We start from the raw sequence: 16074 nt of genomic DNA, 5'->3' as shown, positions 1-16074 counted from the left end.
CTTATAATCCAGTTTGCCTTATGGATTAATTCTGGTCGTGCTTACTGAGTTCGAAAAGATTTTGTGTGGTACACGTTTTGTTTTGCTTAATGCGACTTATAGTCCAGTGCATCCCCGGTCTAAACTATGTAAAAATAAAAAAAAGTGCGTCTTATAGTCCGGAAAATACGGTAATCCAGTGCGCCTTATATATGGACTAATTCCGGTTGTGTTTACTGAGCTCAACGCGATTTTTTGTGGTACCCTTATAGTTCCGCTTAATGCGCCTTATAGTCTGGTGCGACTTATATATGAAAAATGATCAAAATTAGTCCATTCATAGACCCTCAGACCCATGTGGCCCTCAGAGGCAACTGTTGTTGTGATTTTGGGCCTTACAAAAATAAATTGATTTGATTTGATTTTGATTTGATAGACACTGCGCCTTGTACCGTATTTTCCGGATTATATGTCGTTCCGGAGTATAAATTGCATTAGCCGAAAAATGCATAATAGAGAAGAAAAAACTCATATAAGTCGCACCATGGCCAAAACGATGTACAAAATGGCGTCTTATAGTCTAAATACGGTAATCCAGGGCGCCTTATAGTGCAGAAAATACGGTAGAAGCCTTCTGATTAGCATATTTTACCTCCACCTGGTTAAAAATGTATGTACAACATCTCCATAATCGTATGACTTAACAACTAAACACTAAAATAATCCACAGCTGCATCCATGACGACAGAAACACAATGAATGTAATGTGATGTAATTGTACGTTTTATTTAGCACGTAGCATTTAGCCTCCTTTGTTTTTGTTTTGCAGGTTTCAGATCCAGAGAGGGACCGGCGACCCCAACAGTTACAAGGGTCTGGGCGACTGCTTCAGGACCGTCTACAGGAACGAAGGGTGAAGACGCTTTTGTTTCTTTCTCCATCTCTTTTTATTTACTAAGCGCTCAGCTCGGTCGTACACGGTTTATTTTGTACGGACGTTACGATAGCAAGTGTTAGCGTTACGATTGTTTGTGAGCGACTTTACGACATTTAACTTCCTGAAAGAACAAAATAAAGTACAATTTGATTAAAACAGATAAAATAACGTTCTTTACGTTTAGAGCAATTTTTTGACTAAAGATTGAACTATAAAGACTTATTTTTGCTTCTAAAATTGTCACGGTCATCATGTTTTGAAGTATAATTCTCGTAAGCGGCCATGTTTGTTTTTTGATTCAGACGAAACCATGCGTGTCCCTGATTGGCTAATCCACCTGTCAATCACGCTCGTCTGAACTCACAGGGATTTAAGCTTCGACTGGACTGATTTTCTTTCTTCTCTCAGCTCCTTTTCGATTGTAAATATAATTTATTTAATGTAAATGACGCACAATTGAAATAAATAATAATAATAAGTAATAATTGTGGCAATTTTAGAAGCAAAATTAAGTCTTTTTTTGTTCAATCTCTCATCCAAAAAATAGAGCTAAATGTAAAGAACTGTATTGTATCTGGCTGTTTTTGTCTAATTTAATTAAATTTTGTTACTGCATGTACTGAAATACTGCTGAAATACTGCTGAAATACTGCTGAAATACTGCTGAAATACTGCTGAAATACTGCTGAAATACTGCTGAAATACTGCACTATTCCTGTATGTATTATAGATGTTTGTTTTTTTATAACTATAATAGTATAGTATAATAATACTAGTATAAAAATAATAATATAACTATAAAGGTATTCCACGTGTCCAGAATGCAGTACTTTGACGGGGCCGTGTATCAGAGTACGACACGGAGCGATTGTCGTTCCCGTCGAAACTTTGCGGCCGTCATGGCGACCGTAAAGATCTAAACTATGCGGACCAGACGAGTTCTCCTCTCTTCCATTTCCCCTGAACCCCGCCCCCGCATCCTAAACCCCGCCCCCTGACAGCTCGGTGAGACAGTGCAGGCCCGCGCGGGGAAAGTGCCGTGTTTACTGCGCGTCGACAGCTTTACTGCGGGTGTAAAGCGGATCAGCTGGAGGCGGCCCGGGGGGAGGAGCCGAGCGCCCGGGCTACTGTCACCCCCCGACGTCTCCCCCGCCTCACCCCCCCCACGGCTCTCCTCGCTCCCCCCACTGCTCTCCTCCCTCACCCAGTACCTCCCCCATGGCTCCTCCCTCACTCCCCCATGGCTCTCCTCCCTCGCCCAGTCGCTCCCCCCATGGCTCTCCTCCCTCGCCCAGTCGCTCCCCCCCACGACTCTCCTCCCTCGCCCAGTCGCTCCCCCCACGGTTCTCCTCGCTCCCCCACGACTCTCCTCCCTCACCCAGTCGCTCCCCCCATGGCTCTCCTCCCTCGCCGAGTCGCTCCCCCCACGGCTCTCCTCGCTCCCCCCACGGCTCTCTCACAGTGAAACACAACGCCCTCGTGCTGTGTGAGTGTGTCTGTCTCTCTCTGTGTGTGTGTGTGTGTGTGTGTGTGTTTGTGTGTGTGTGTGTGTGTGTCTGTCTGTGTGTGTGTGTGTGTGTGTGTGTCTGTCTGTGTTTGTGTGTGTGTGTGTGTGTGTGTCTGTGTGTGCGTCTGTGTGTGTTTGTGTGTGTGTGTGTGTGTGTCTGTGTGTGCGTCTGTGTGTGTTTGTGTGTGTGTGTGTGTGTGTGTGTGTTTTGGGCATGTCCACAGTTCAAAACGAGCCGCAATACAAAAGCGCCAAAGTGTACCGTGTTTATTTCCCGATTGGCCGTGAGAACTGTGTGTGTGTGTTATTCTGTGTGATATGTTTTTACAGATTTCATAAATATATATATATTTTTTTTATATATATATATATATTTATATATATTTGTTTTTTAAACCTCTCGGATCTCGCATATTTATCTTCCCTGATTTCAAACAAAAACACAATATTTTGCTCAAGCTGCCATACTTCCCCCAGAGTTGCTCCTAGGGCAGCGGAGCTGAAACTGTAGCTTTATATTTCTGTTCCTCACTGGTCTGACCATGAGCGATTTTGAGCCTGGTCTTAAATGAAGAGACTGTGTCGGCCTCTTTAACATGGACAGGAGCTGATTCCATAACATAAGAGCTTGGGAGCTAAACGCTCGACCTCCTACTGTGCTTTTAGAGACTCTGAGACCACCAGAAGGCTCTACCTCCTACTGTGATTTCAGAGACCCGCGGGACCACCAGAAGGCTCTACCTCCTACTGTGCTTTTAGAGACCCTCGGGACCACCAGAAGGCTCTACCTCCTACTGTGCTTTTAGAGACCCTCGGGACCACCAGAAGGCTCTACCTCCTACTGTGCTTTTAGAGACCCTCGGGACCACCAGAAGGCTCTACCTCCTACTGTGCTTTTAGAGACCCTCGGGACCACCAGAAGGCTCTACCTCCTACTGTGCTTTTAGAGACCCTCGGGACCACCAGAAGGCTCTACCTTCTACTGTGCTTTCAGAGACCCTCGGGACCACCAGAAGGCTCTACCTTCTACTGTGCTTTCAGAGACCCTCGGGACCACCAGAAGGCCAGCATTTTGAGAGTGAAGAGCTCGTAGTGCTTGGTTTATTTGTACTTGTTCACGTCAGCTTCTCGCACATGATTTCCTGATGTCTCGTCTTCCTCGCGGCCCATTATCGCAGCTCCGTTTACGCCACTCATTCTTCGGCTCCGAGGCCAAACCGCTCGTAACGTTACACAAACTCCGACCAGCAATTATTATAGAAAACAAACATGTCGACAACAGCTTCCACTCGTCCCGCTCCGGCACAGAGGCGAGGAAGGCGATGAACGCAATGAAGGGGATGAGGAAGAGGAAGGAAATGAGGAAGAGGAAGAAGATTAAGGCGAGGAAGGGGAGGAAGGCGATGAATTCAAAGGAAGGGGATGAAGACGAGTAAGGGGATGAAGGCGAGGAAGGAGATGAAGGCGAGGAAGGAAATGAGGAAGAGGAAGAAGATGAATGCGAGGAAGGGGAGGAAGGCGATGAATTCGAAGGAAGGGGATGAAGACGAGGAAGGGGATGAATTCGAGGAAGGCGAGGAAGGGGATGAAGGTGAGGAAGGAGGTGAAGGCGATGAGGAAGTAGAAGATGAAGGCGATGAGGAAGAAGAAGATGAAGGCGATGAGGAAGAAGAAGATGAAGGCGATGAGGAAGAAGATGAAGGCGATGAAAGCGATGAGGAAGAAGAAGATGAAGAAGAGGGGATTGCAGTTGGAAGTGTTTTCAAATGTGGAATAATGACGTGGAATAATTGAGCGCCGTTTTCCAAGCTTTTTGATCTGGTTCTGACGGAGGTTTTTTGAGTGAAGAACAACAAAAGGATTGACCCGAACAAAAAGAAACACAAAAAGAAAGCAAAAAAGCCCACTCACACGCCGTGTTCTCCGTCGCTCTTTCTTTGCGCATGTTCAAAGTTGGAGAGTTCCTGCTTTTCTTCCACGTTCCAAGTCCCTCGATTGGACAGTCCCTGTTCAGTCAGAGGAACCCGTAGGAGGAACCGCTCAGTCCCCCAGGTTTGCACTCGCACAGCAACAGCGGCTGAAAGTGGGTCTAACATTAGCATCTAGTCCCCAAAGTCTGGCCCCAGTCCCTAGTTCCTACTCTGTGAGAATGTGCCTCAAATGTGGACTGGAACTTGAGGGGGGAAAAAAGTACCTGGAACTGAAAAAGGTTCCCGCAGCGGGAAAGGCAGATAGTCACCAGCCCTGGTCCAACACGAGTTTGTCCCTTTGTGGCTTCTCTCACTGCTGCTGAACCCTGAGCCGTCTGAGAGGGCTGTGTCCACATCTCATCCAACTAAATGTCTTTTGTTTTTCGCATTTCATATTGATTTATTTTTCATTTAATTTTCATTTCATTTCTTTGTAGTCGTTTTTTATTGCACTGATAAACATATAAAAACACATGCGTACTGTGACCGGGGCTTGCATCTCCATGAACCCGACTCGTACCTGGCTTTGTTTCCATGGGAACGCCGTTGCTTTGGCTGTAAATATTCCACACTGTGACATGGAAAATGCTCCGTTTCCTTTAACTTCATGTCTTTACTCAAAGTCATAAAAACAGAAAGTATTCCATTGTATATTCACATTTACTTTGTTGTATTCCATTGTATATTCACATTTACTTTGTTGTATTCCATTGTATATTCACATTTACTTTGTTGTATTCCATTGTATATTCACATTTACTTTGTTGTATTCCATTGTATATTCACATTTACGCACATTTTTAGCCGCGTCCGTGTTTGTTTAAAGAGGTAAGTTGGGGCTTTAATAGAGCACAAAGGATTTTTTTTTTTATTGGGACGAGCGTGTGCAAATGAGGCTTCCAGGAAGTTTGTGGTTCGAGTATTCAAATTCACTTGATCTGAGTTGGTTTTATTTACACTTTGAATATCTTTGTGAGCGCGCGTGGAGCTGTTGAAAGATTTGCAGGAATATATCTACTTCCAGCGGCTCGGCGTCGACGCTCTGGGTATTTCACGTGTTGTTGTTGTTGTTTACACTAATGTTCAAGGCTCTCATAGGTCAATTTAATTTTCAGCTCAAGATGTGTTTAAAGCACTTGTTCTTGATGAAAATTACACATTTTAAAACAGTTTTTTGTAGATATCGTTCTTAAATACATAGAAACATTGACACCTTTCCTGATTTTGATTCAAATAATTTAAAAAAATATACTATATTTCTGTATTTATTATTCATTCTGGCTAATTGACTAAAAGGACCACCCATTCAAGCTGAAGCTGAGAGTTTTTACTTGTGATTTACTCGAGTAATAAGTTGCATTTGTTTTTGATGAATATAAAGAGTAAAGCTGCAGTTGGAACTTTTACTGTGAATTTAAAGAAGAAGATAAAAAAGTCCAGGTAGAATAAAAGGGCCTATTGACATTTTGTGAAATTTAAATATGTCAACTAGTCTTTTTTATGTATTTATTATTATTTATTCATTATTATTTTATTCATTTTATTCATTTTATTCATTTTATTCATTTTATTCATTTTATTCATTTCATTCATTTTATTCATTTTATGTAGTAGTACTAACTGATCCTGATACTTCCCAGATTGGTTTAACATCAGCTTGTGTTCTTGTACTAGTTCTGATAAAGATCAAGAAAAGTCAAATTATGTATTTTTTTTATTATTATCTCTGTATCAATTCTTAATAATATTTTGTGACAGAAATACACTGTACCAGAAGTTCTAAAATATCCTTTTTACTCATATCTTCTACTGTTTCAGGTGTTTCTATTCTAAATGTAATATAACTGAATATATACTGTGTACGTATCGGTATCTTTTCTATCATCATGTACAACTACTTATACTCGTGTACAACCACTTATACTCGTGTACAACCACTTATACTCGTGTACAACCACTTATACTTGTGTAAAACTACTTATACTTGTGTAAAACTACTTATACTCGTGTAAAACTACTTATACTCGTGTACAACCACATACTCGTGTACAACCACTTATACTTGTGTAAAACTACTTATACTCGTGTACAACTACTTGTACTCGTGTAAAACTACTTATACTCGTGTAAAACTACTTATACTCGTGTACAACTACTTATACCCGTGTAAAACTACTCTGTGAAGGTCGTGTGTGTCCACTCCATGGGCTATAATTGCTCTTTAGTGGTCAGCGCGGAGGCAGATGTGTCACAAGAGGCTGTTAAAAAAGGAAATGTTGATGTAAATCCAGCCAAATGACCCACCGCACACACAGCCCGAGGCCCCGCCCCCTGCCACGCCCCGCCTCACCACACTTTGCTTAGGCTGCCATAAAGGGGACTCTGAGTGTACTTTACATTGGGAATCAAATGAGGATTCAAATGTCGTCGGCCATGTTTGTGCTGTAACATATTAGTGTCACCTGGGGGCCGGCCCCCGCCGACCACGCCCGGAAACCTGTGGCCACATTTGCATGGACAAAGAAAGCACCTGCCGCCGGCGCTTCCGTCCTCCAAAATAACTTGTGCGTTCTGACTTTGTGGAGGATTAATGCTGGACGTGGTCAGGGGTTTTCCACAGCTGGGGCGTCTTTGCGGTGGGCCGGCCCAATCTGTGGCGGTGAGCCGGCCCAATCTGTGGCAGTGAGCCGGCCCTATCGCAGTGAGCCGGCCCTATCGCAGTGAGCCGGCCCTATTGCAGTGAGCCGGCCCTATCGCAGTGAGCCGGCCCTATCGCGGTGAGCCGGCCCTATCTGTGGCGGTGAGCCGGCCCTGTTTGTGGCGGTGAGCCGGCCCTGTCTGTGGCAGTGAGCCGGCCCTGTCTGTGGCAGTGAGCCGGCCCAGTCACAGTGAGCCGGTCCAATCGTATGAGATATACATGTTTTAATGCAGCACTCGACGTGGCGTCCACATTGTTTACGTTGCGATTCTGTGTTTTGGTTGTCGGGGCGATTCTCCAATCAGAACGCAGACTGAGCCTCGCGTGAGTCTCATCTGTGCTGCCAGTTTCAAAGCTGAAATCCAGTTGGTTTAAACCTCCTGAAGCCCCGCCCCTGCAGCCAATCACGAGTCAGCGCTGCAGGTCCAGGCTCTGACATCAGTGAGTGTAGTTCCACTTCACACCACCAGGAGCACAGGCCACACACCATTTCCCTCATGTTATATTCTGCAGATTCTTCTCATTTGGAACCATGTTTACGTCAACAAACAAAACACTGAATGTACTGTATTACCGTATATTCCGTACTATAAGACGCACCTTTTTTCATAGTTTTGGCCGAGGTGCGACTTATACTTATATTTATACTTGTATACTTATACTCCAGAGCGACTTATATGTGATATTATTTGTTATTTTCACACTTGCAACCGCATTTCATACTCCAGTGCCACTTGTATATGTTTTTTTCTTCTCTATTATGCATTTTTTTGGCTGGTGCGACTTATACTCCGGAAAATACGGTACATTCTTTGTCAAATATAAAATGGTTATGTCTGTAATTATTGCGTTTTATTGTTCCCGTACTCATTTATTCAAACTTGAGTGAATTTGATTTGGATTTAACCAAATATTCATGTTAAATCTATTAATTACAATATTTTTTTCATTTTCTTTTCTTCATTTTTTTTTTTTTTTTTAAAGCTCCAGCCAATCATCTGTCAGTAAAAACATGTGTTTTGGAGTTCAGATTATATGGAAAAAGTCTGTCTCGTTTATGCTAAGGAAAATCTTTTTGAAAGCCATTTTTATTATTGTGAAAAGAAAAAAAAAGAAAAGAAAACATTGTGATCTATCAGCACGTGGAGTAAATAGAGATCCGCTCGTCGTCCGTGAAGGAAGTATTAGTTGATAGTCCAAACATCCTGCGCTTCCCGGACACTTGATGAGTTCCTCGTTAGCCTGATTAGCGCCGCTCATAAACGCACCTCGTACCTCGCAGTGGGAATACTCGGATTGCGAGGGGGGGATTGGTGTTGCCAAAACAGAGCGTCCCGCCAGGGTCACAGGAGCTGCGAGGTCGGCCCCCGTGTGTCCAGTGTCCACAGGCCTGTTTCCACTGTCAACACGGACCCTCGCGTCCACGGAAACGCTAACGAGCATCAGCAAGCGAGAGGCGTTTGTGTTCCTCCGTTTGTTTCAAGTTTAATACCCCAGGATTGCGTCTGGCCGTATCGTATCGCGATAATGACTTTATCTTCTTATCGTAGCTGAAATGACATGTATTTGTGGTAAATATTTATCGTGTTTACAATTTTAGTAATACACTGTTTTTTAATGATATTATACATTTATTTAGTATTTTGCGCCAGTGGCATAAAATGGTTTCAGTGCTATCGTTTATCGCAATATTTTTCTGTCGTAGAGAATGAAAACTCTAAGTTAAGAGATAAAACTTTTGGAAAGTGAAAGCAAAGGGGAGAAGAGCGTCACGGATTCAGCAGCAGGTGTAATAAAGGAAAACTGGGGCGTAGCGAGGGCCAATCAATACCGCTTGCGGCTATATTCATTCTTATTCTTATTATTTGTATTCTTTATTTATTATTTTTTCCTGCTTTTACCCGTCATATGCACTTTAAAACATGTCGTAAATAAGTTCAAGCACTAAACTCCACACACGATGCTTCAGGAATCACTCCTGAAGCTCTTTTCCATGTGAAGCAAAGGGGAGAAGAGCGTCTGCTATCCTGCTTCCTAAGAGTGCACACGCTTTTTTGCTCGCTCCGCTTGCTATCGCTGCTTTCCTTATTTATTTTGCTTTTTAATCAGTTTTTGTCTTCCAAACATTTTTGCTTTAGACTTTTTCGAGTAAACCAAGGATTTTAAGAAAATTTTTCCAGTTTTAACGACATATCTGACGCCAGCGACATGTCCGGGAGAAGAAGGGAGAAAGACTGTGAACGCTGTCGGAAATATCAACAAGAAATTAATGAGCTGAAAACACGGATATTTGTTTTGGAATCTGAAAAAGTTCTTCACGATACAATTCCTGTGTCAACCGATGGTAAGAAGAGCACACTTTTTACAAGAAAAACTGCTACTTTCAACCTAAACCGCAGTGACTCGTTTCCAAAACTGTCTAAAAACCAGAAAGACCAGGCTGTTTCTTGGAACAAACTTGGAGCAAAGCCTAAACGATACAAAGATAACATGAAGTCACCTAAAATACAGCTCACAAACAGAATTTTACCACTTTCAGAGATGGAATTAAATGAAAAAAGGAAAGATGACGTGGCCAAAATACAGCGAGGAGGATAAATGGTCACATTTATATAGCGCTTTTCTACCGTCAAGGTACTCAAAGCGCTTTTACATCAAGGAACCAGTCACCCATTCACACACACATTCACACCCCAGATATACGCAGACACTGGGGCAAGTTGGGTTAAGTGTCTTGCCCAAGGACACAACGGCAGTATTCACATGAGGCAGCTGCGATCGCACCGCCAACCTGCGGGCCAGTGGATCTGACCGCTCTGACTGAGCGGGGAGTCGAACCGCCGACCTTTGGATCAGAAGACGAGCACTCTACCACTGAGCTACTGCCGCCCGGATCTGTGCCAGGAGCCAAGGTCACGGAGATTGTTTTAGTTGGGGACGGCGCGATAAGTCACGTGACGCATGAAAAGATAAACACACATTCTTTTCCAAGCGCCATTGTTTCTGAGATAACGTCACTCCTTCCAAATATTATGGCTAAGCATGGAGGAGCTAAACAGCTGATTGTGCACGTGGGTGCAGTGGACATGCGGCGGGAACAGACTGAAGTTTTGAAAAAAGACTTCTTGAAGTTATTCGACGTGCTTGATAAAATGGAAATCAAAACATTCATAAGTGGACCTCTTCCAAACATCGACAGGATAAACAAGTTTAGCCGGCTTCTTCAGCTGAACACATGGCTGTCCAAAGAGTGTGCTCCTAGAGGACTACATTACATTGAGAACTTCTATCTATTCTGGAAACGAGAGGACCTGTTTAAGAGAAATGGCCCCCACCTATGCAGAGGTGGAGTGAGGGTGCTGACAGAGAACCTGCTCCATACTCTGAGGCATTGGACTGGGCCTGGACAGGGTCCTGAGCAGATAGTTAGAGAAGAGAGGAATGAGAGAAAAATTCCTGCTCCATCAGCCAGAGACCGAGCCAATGTTTCAACATCAAAAGCACCACAACCTCAGCCTCCACCAAAGGATTCATCAGCAGCTGCTCCACCACCACCAGCAAAGGATTCAGCTCCAACTGCTCCACATTCACCTCCACCGCCTCCAGCAAAGGAACAATCTTCAAAGGCCTTGGACCCATCTGTGAAAAGCCCAACAACATCCCTGTCATCGCCCCTGCCTTCACACCAGCCCTGGGTTCCCCCTGCAACATCTACTCCCTCTAAAGATTCATCATTCTCCTTCTCATCTCCACTCTCACCCATGGGCCTTCCCAGCCATTTTGAAAGTCTGATCAAATCAGGCATTAAGATGGCTCCACTCACGCCCAATATAGCAAGGGCTATGCCGACTACACCAACAAAAGCCCCACCACCCATCCCCCATCGCCTCTCACCTGGTCCCAAACTCTCCTTGGCTACAAAAGCCCCACCACCCATCCAACCTCGCCTTTCACCTGGTATCTCCCATAGCTAGGATGCACTGGGTCTCAGCGTTGCCGGGACTTATTTTCACATTAAAAATCAAACCAACCCGGGGCCCTATGTAAAAAGAGCCCCCCCTAGTGCTATTTCTGTAGTCACATCATCACACAGATGGAAAAACAAAATGCGAGTCAGGCCCAATCTGAGAAATGTGATTCATATTCCCTGTGAAAAGATAAAGCCCAGTCCCACTGAAACTAGTCTGAAACTTGCTGTGCTAAATGTCAGATCCTTATGTAACAAATCTCTCTTAATTAATAATTTTATTTCTTCTTATAATCTTGATTTTATGTTTTTAACTGAAACATGGCTTGACAAAAACACAGGAAATGTAGTTCTGATAGAATCTGCTCCACCCAACTTTAAGTTTGAATCTGAAACACGAGAAAACAAAAAAGGGGGTGGAGTCTGTGCTGTCTTTAGAGATGAAATAATTACCCGCAGGTTGTCTTTTGGGGTGTTTTCATCATTGTAAAAGTATCCTTTAAAATGGAGCTAAAACGGTCTCCATCCATTCTCTTCATTGTTTTATACAAGCCTCCCCAGCACTGCCAAAGTTTTATTGATGATTTTACTGAGATGCTTTCAGTCGTATGCAGACTTTGATTGTTTGGTCATTACAGGTGATTTCAATGTGCATGTTGATAATGTTTGTGACAGAAATGCTAAAGAACTTGATGCTGTCCTTGAAACCTTCAGTCTTACTCAGCATGTGAGAGGCCCCACCCACAGCAAAGGACACACTCTAGATCTCATAATTACAAAGGGGGTAAATATTTCAAATGTTAATGTGATCGATGTTGCTCTGTCTGATCATTTCTGTGTCTTCTTTGACCTGTCTGTTTCTCCCCAACCTCCGGTTGGTCCTGCAGTTGTTCAGAGGAGACACATAAGTGATGGCACAGGTGCACTGTTTATGGAAATGATAAACTTTGAAAATGTCTCATGTTCTAATGTAAATGATTTGTTGAACTCTGTTACATCTAGTGTTTTGAATGTTCTGGACACCATCGCCCTTATAAAGGCTAAAATGGTTAAAAATAAGCAGAAGGCGCCGTGGAGAAATGATGATTCGGTCATGGCACAGAAAAGGGAGTGCCGCAGGGCCGAACGGAAATGGCGCAAGTCAAAGCTCCAGGTTCAAAAAGAGATTTACAAAGAGAAGCTGAACATGTACAACCTAATCTTATGTAGAAATAGGGAAAGATATTTTTCTGAAATAATTGGAAGCTGCAGTAACAACTCGCGTGTCCTGTTTGCCACAGTAAACAGATTAACAAACCCTCCAGCTCAGCTGCCGTTAGAACTCATTTCCACATCCAAGTGTAATGAGTTTGCATTATTCTTTAATGACAAAGTTCAGGGCATTAAAAATGCTATAAATCCCACAATGCAAAAAATTACCCTAAAACCACCAAGACACTTAGAGCTAACTCACTTTGCACCAGTAACTGACAAAACTGTCCATGAGATCATCACCAGTCTGAGTTCATCTACATGCTGCCTCGATGTGTTACCCACCAGATTTCTAAAGTCTGTGCTGAACAGTTTGTTAGCACCACTCACTCACATAGTTAACATGTCGCTTCAATCTGGAACATTCCCAATGTCTTTGAAAACTGCGGTCATAAAGCCTCTCCTAAAGAAGAGCAGTCTTGATGCCGCAGTACTGAGTCATTACCGGCCCATCTCTAATCTGCCATTTTGGGGCAAAGTCCTTGAAAAGGTTGTTTACCAACAGCTCACAGATTTCCTCTTAATAAACAACTCATTTGATGTTTTTCAGTCAGGTTTTAGACCTCATCACAGCACTGAGACTGCTCTTGTCAAGGTGACAAATGACATCCGCCTGAACACTGACACGGGCAAAGCCTCAGTCTTAATTCTGTTAGATCTGAGTGCTGCTTTTGACACTGTCGATCATGGGATCCTCTTACAGAGACTAGAGGACTGGGTGGGCATCACTGGCACTAAGGTTAAGGTCCTATCTGGAAGACAGACTGTTGAAATTGGTAGCTGTGTCTCAGACCATATGTGACTCGCCACGGGAATTGTCGGACCATGTCGGCCTCGGTAAAACTGAGAAAAACAGCATTTTACTTTTTTTTCCCCAAATTTGTGATTTTCATTTTTTTGCAGAATGTGCTAGTTGAAGTTATGAATAAGCCCCTGTGTGCTTCAGATAACACTATTGGTTGTCTTAAACGTATACATTAAGCTGTTAAAAATGTGGAGTTTTCAGGTCTTTTTCCTGAGATGGAGGACTGAAAGGACAGTTTCCGGTGACGTCATTTCCGGTGAGTGTGTCGCGTTTTCAGAGCTGTTCGTTCTTAGAGCCTTTTACCGATTAATCCACGAATTATACACACTATTTACGCATCATATACACGAAAGTGAACGTTTGATTTCTCCGCAAACAATCCGGAGCCTCAAGCCGCTCGCTTTTCAGTATTTCGTGGATTAAAAAGCCCTCCTCACTCTCTAGCTCCAGCCTGAACTAGCGTAGCCTAGCCGCTAGCGTCATGGCTGGATCTACCTTTACCTGTTTGAGCTGTCATATGTCGAGTCAGAACCCTGGCTCCTTCTCTGATGATAGGTGCGTGAAGTGCAGTGTAGTGGTAGTTTTGGAGGCCAGGGTTACGGAGTTAGAAGCGCGGATCCGCTGTTTAGAGGAGCTTAAGTCCAGTTATAGTTCGGTTTTAGCGCGAGGGCTACCGGACCGCGCTGCAGGGCGTAGCATTAGCATTAGCAGTAGCAGTAAGGCCGAGCTCAGCCCCTCAGCGTCTCCCGTGCAGCCGGGACTAGACCAGGAACAGAATAGGGACCATTTTGTGACAGTTCGGAGGGGACAAGGCGCTAAACGCCGAACCTCAGAGCGCCGTGAGCTTCACGTCTATAATAGGTTTTCTCCCCTCAGCGATCACACGCCCGCTGAACACACGAGAGAAACTCTTGTAATCGGGAGTTCTATTGTTAGAGACGTGAAGCTGCCAGCTGCTAGCGTTAGGTGTTACCCGGGGGCCAGAATGGGTGACATCGAAGGAAACCTTAGGATCTTAAAGCGGAGTAGGACCCGTTTCCGGCGAGTCGTGGTTCACGCAGGCGGTAACGACGCCCGGCGGAGACAATCAGAGGTGCTCAAAGTTCAAGTAGCCGCGGTGTGTGACCTAGCGAAGTCGATGTCGGACACTGTAATATTTTCTGGTCCCCTGCCCAATCGGATCAATGCTGAATTGTACAGCCGTCTCTCAGCATTCAACAACTGGTTATCCAGATGGTGCCCTCAAAACAACGTTGTCTTTATTGATAACTGGAGTGCGTTTTGGGGAAAGCCCGGGCTCATACGCAGGGATGGCATCCATCCGACTTCGGAGGGTACATCCCTATTAGTTCGGAATTTGACCGATAGTCTTAGTCGTGTTAAGTGACCATCTAGGGATGAGCCCCAGGTGCAGAGCAGCAGTTCAAGACGCTCCTCTGTCGCTGAACTCTCGCCCGTTCTGTTACATGTGAAGTGTTCAGATTCAAGACAGATAGAGACTGTGTGTGTCCCTCGTGTTCCTCGTACAAATAATGCCAAAAAGTCACATCTCAGAAAAAATATTTCAGGCGTCAGACCAAATAACTTAAGGAAAATAACAATCACAAATACACAAATGAATAAACACGTAAAATGTGGACTGCTAAACATTAGAGCAATTTCCTCCAAATCGCTCTTAGTTAATGAATTAATTAGTGACTATAACATAGATCTTCTAGCTCTAACTGAAACGTGGCTTCAACAAGACGACTACGTCAGACTAAATGAGTCCACCCCACCCAGCCATGTTAACCCCACCCATGTTAACTTTCAGACTGCCAGGAGCACAGGCCGAGGTGGTGGTGTGGCAGTGATCTCCCACTCAAGCCTACTCATGAGCCCTAAAACTAACAATGCATTTCACTCATTTGAAAGCCTTATGCTGTCAATCACATGTCCAAATATGAAAAACCAAAAAGGAGTTTTGTTCATAGTTATCTACCGACCTCCTGGTCCCTATTCAGAGTTTTTAACAGAGTTTTCTGACTTTATATCAAACTTAGTGTTAGCCTGGGATAAAATAGTTATAGTTGGAGACTTTAATATCCACGTGAACATGAGTGATGACGCTCTCAGTAATGCCTTCAGCGCCTTGTTAGACAGCATTGGTTTCACTCAGAATGTAAATAAACCGACTCACACTCACAAGAACACTCTGGATCTTGTCCTAACGTATGGAACAGAGATTAGTGACCTCATTGTCCTCCCTCAAAACCCTATATTGTCAGATCATTTCCTAATTACCTTTCAGTTTATTCTTAAAGATCATCCAGTCCCACAAAATAAAGTTATAATGAAAAGGACAATATCTGAAAAATCTATCTCAAAATTCAAAGAAATAATAGAGCCAATATTCAGTGACATGTCATGTGATCCTGCTGAGAACAGCTTTAGTCCCAGTTTAAGTGATCAATTTGTCGACTTGACCATGAATTCTCTGAAGTCTGCTCTTGACGTTGTCGCGCCGTTAAAACAGAAGGTCATTAGGCCAAAGCGCGCCTCCCCATGGTACAACCAAGAACTGCGTTCACATAAACAAAGAGTTAGAAAGTTAGAGGGATTATTTCGTCGCTCTCACACCGAAGAATCCCTAAAAGCATGGAAAAGTTGCCTGCTGTCCTATAAGCAGGCTCTGCGTAAGGCCCAAACCAGATATTATTCAAATCTAATAGAAGTCAACAAAAGTAAAACAATAAAACAATCAGAGATAAATTAGATGAAATTACCTATTAGCCCTGAACTAGCCCAAGCTGTAAATCTAACGTCCCATATAAATCCACCTGTAAATTTAGAAAGGTTCACAGCTGTTGATCAAGCAGAGATAACTTCAGCCATTATGTCCTCTAAAAGCTCAACTTGTGTCCTAGACCCCATTCCAAGCAGACTCCTCAAAGACATTCTTCCCCTAATTATAGACCCTA

The 16074-nt window shown here is 43.7% G+C and overlaps 1 protein-coding gene across 1 annotated transcript in view; it reads left to right on the top strand.

Moving 5' to 3' along the window:
* The window catches only part of slc25a21 (solute carrier family 25 member 21), a 231495-nt gene that overhangs the window by 155324 nt on the left and 60097 nt on the right, over positions 1-16074 (top strand). Inside the window, exon 3 of the mRNA XM_072457582.1 lies at positions 809-892. Within this exon, the coding sequence (XP_072313683.1) occupies positions 809-892 (84 nt within the window). The remainder of the gene's footprint in view (positions 1-808; positions 893-16074) is intronic.

The sequence above is a fragment of the Eucyclogobius newberryi genome, unplaced genomic scaffold (genome assembly GCF_026437365.1).
Source record: "Eucyclogobius newberryi isolate DKJ021-1_F unplaced genomic scaffold, fEucNew1.0.hap1 SCAF_21, whole genome shotgun sequence".
NCBI lineage: Eukaryota > Metazoa > Chordata > Actinopteri > Gobiiformes > Gobiidae > Eucyclogobius > Eucyclogobius newberryi.
The sequence above is the reverse complement of the archived record's forward strand: the minus strand, read 5'-3'. Positions and strand labels throughout refer to the sequence as shown.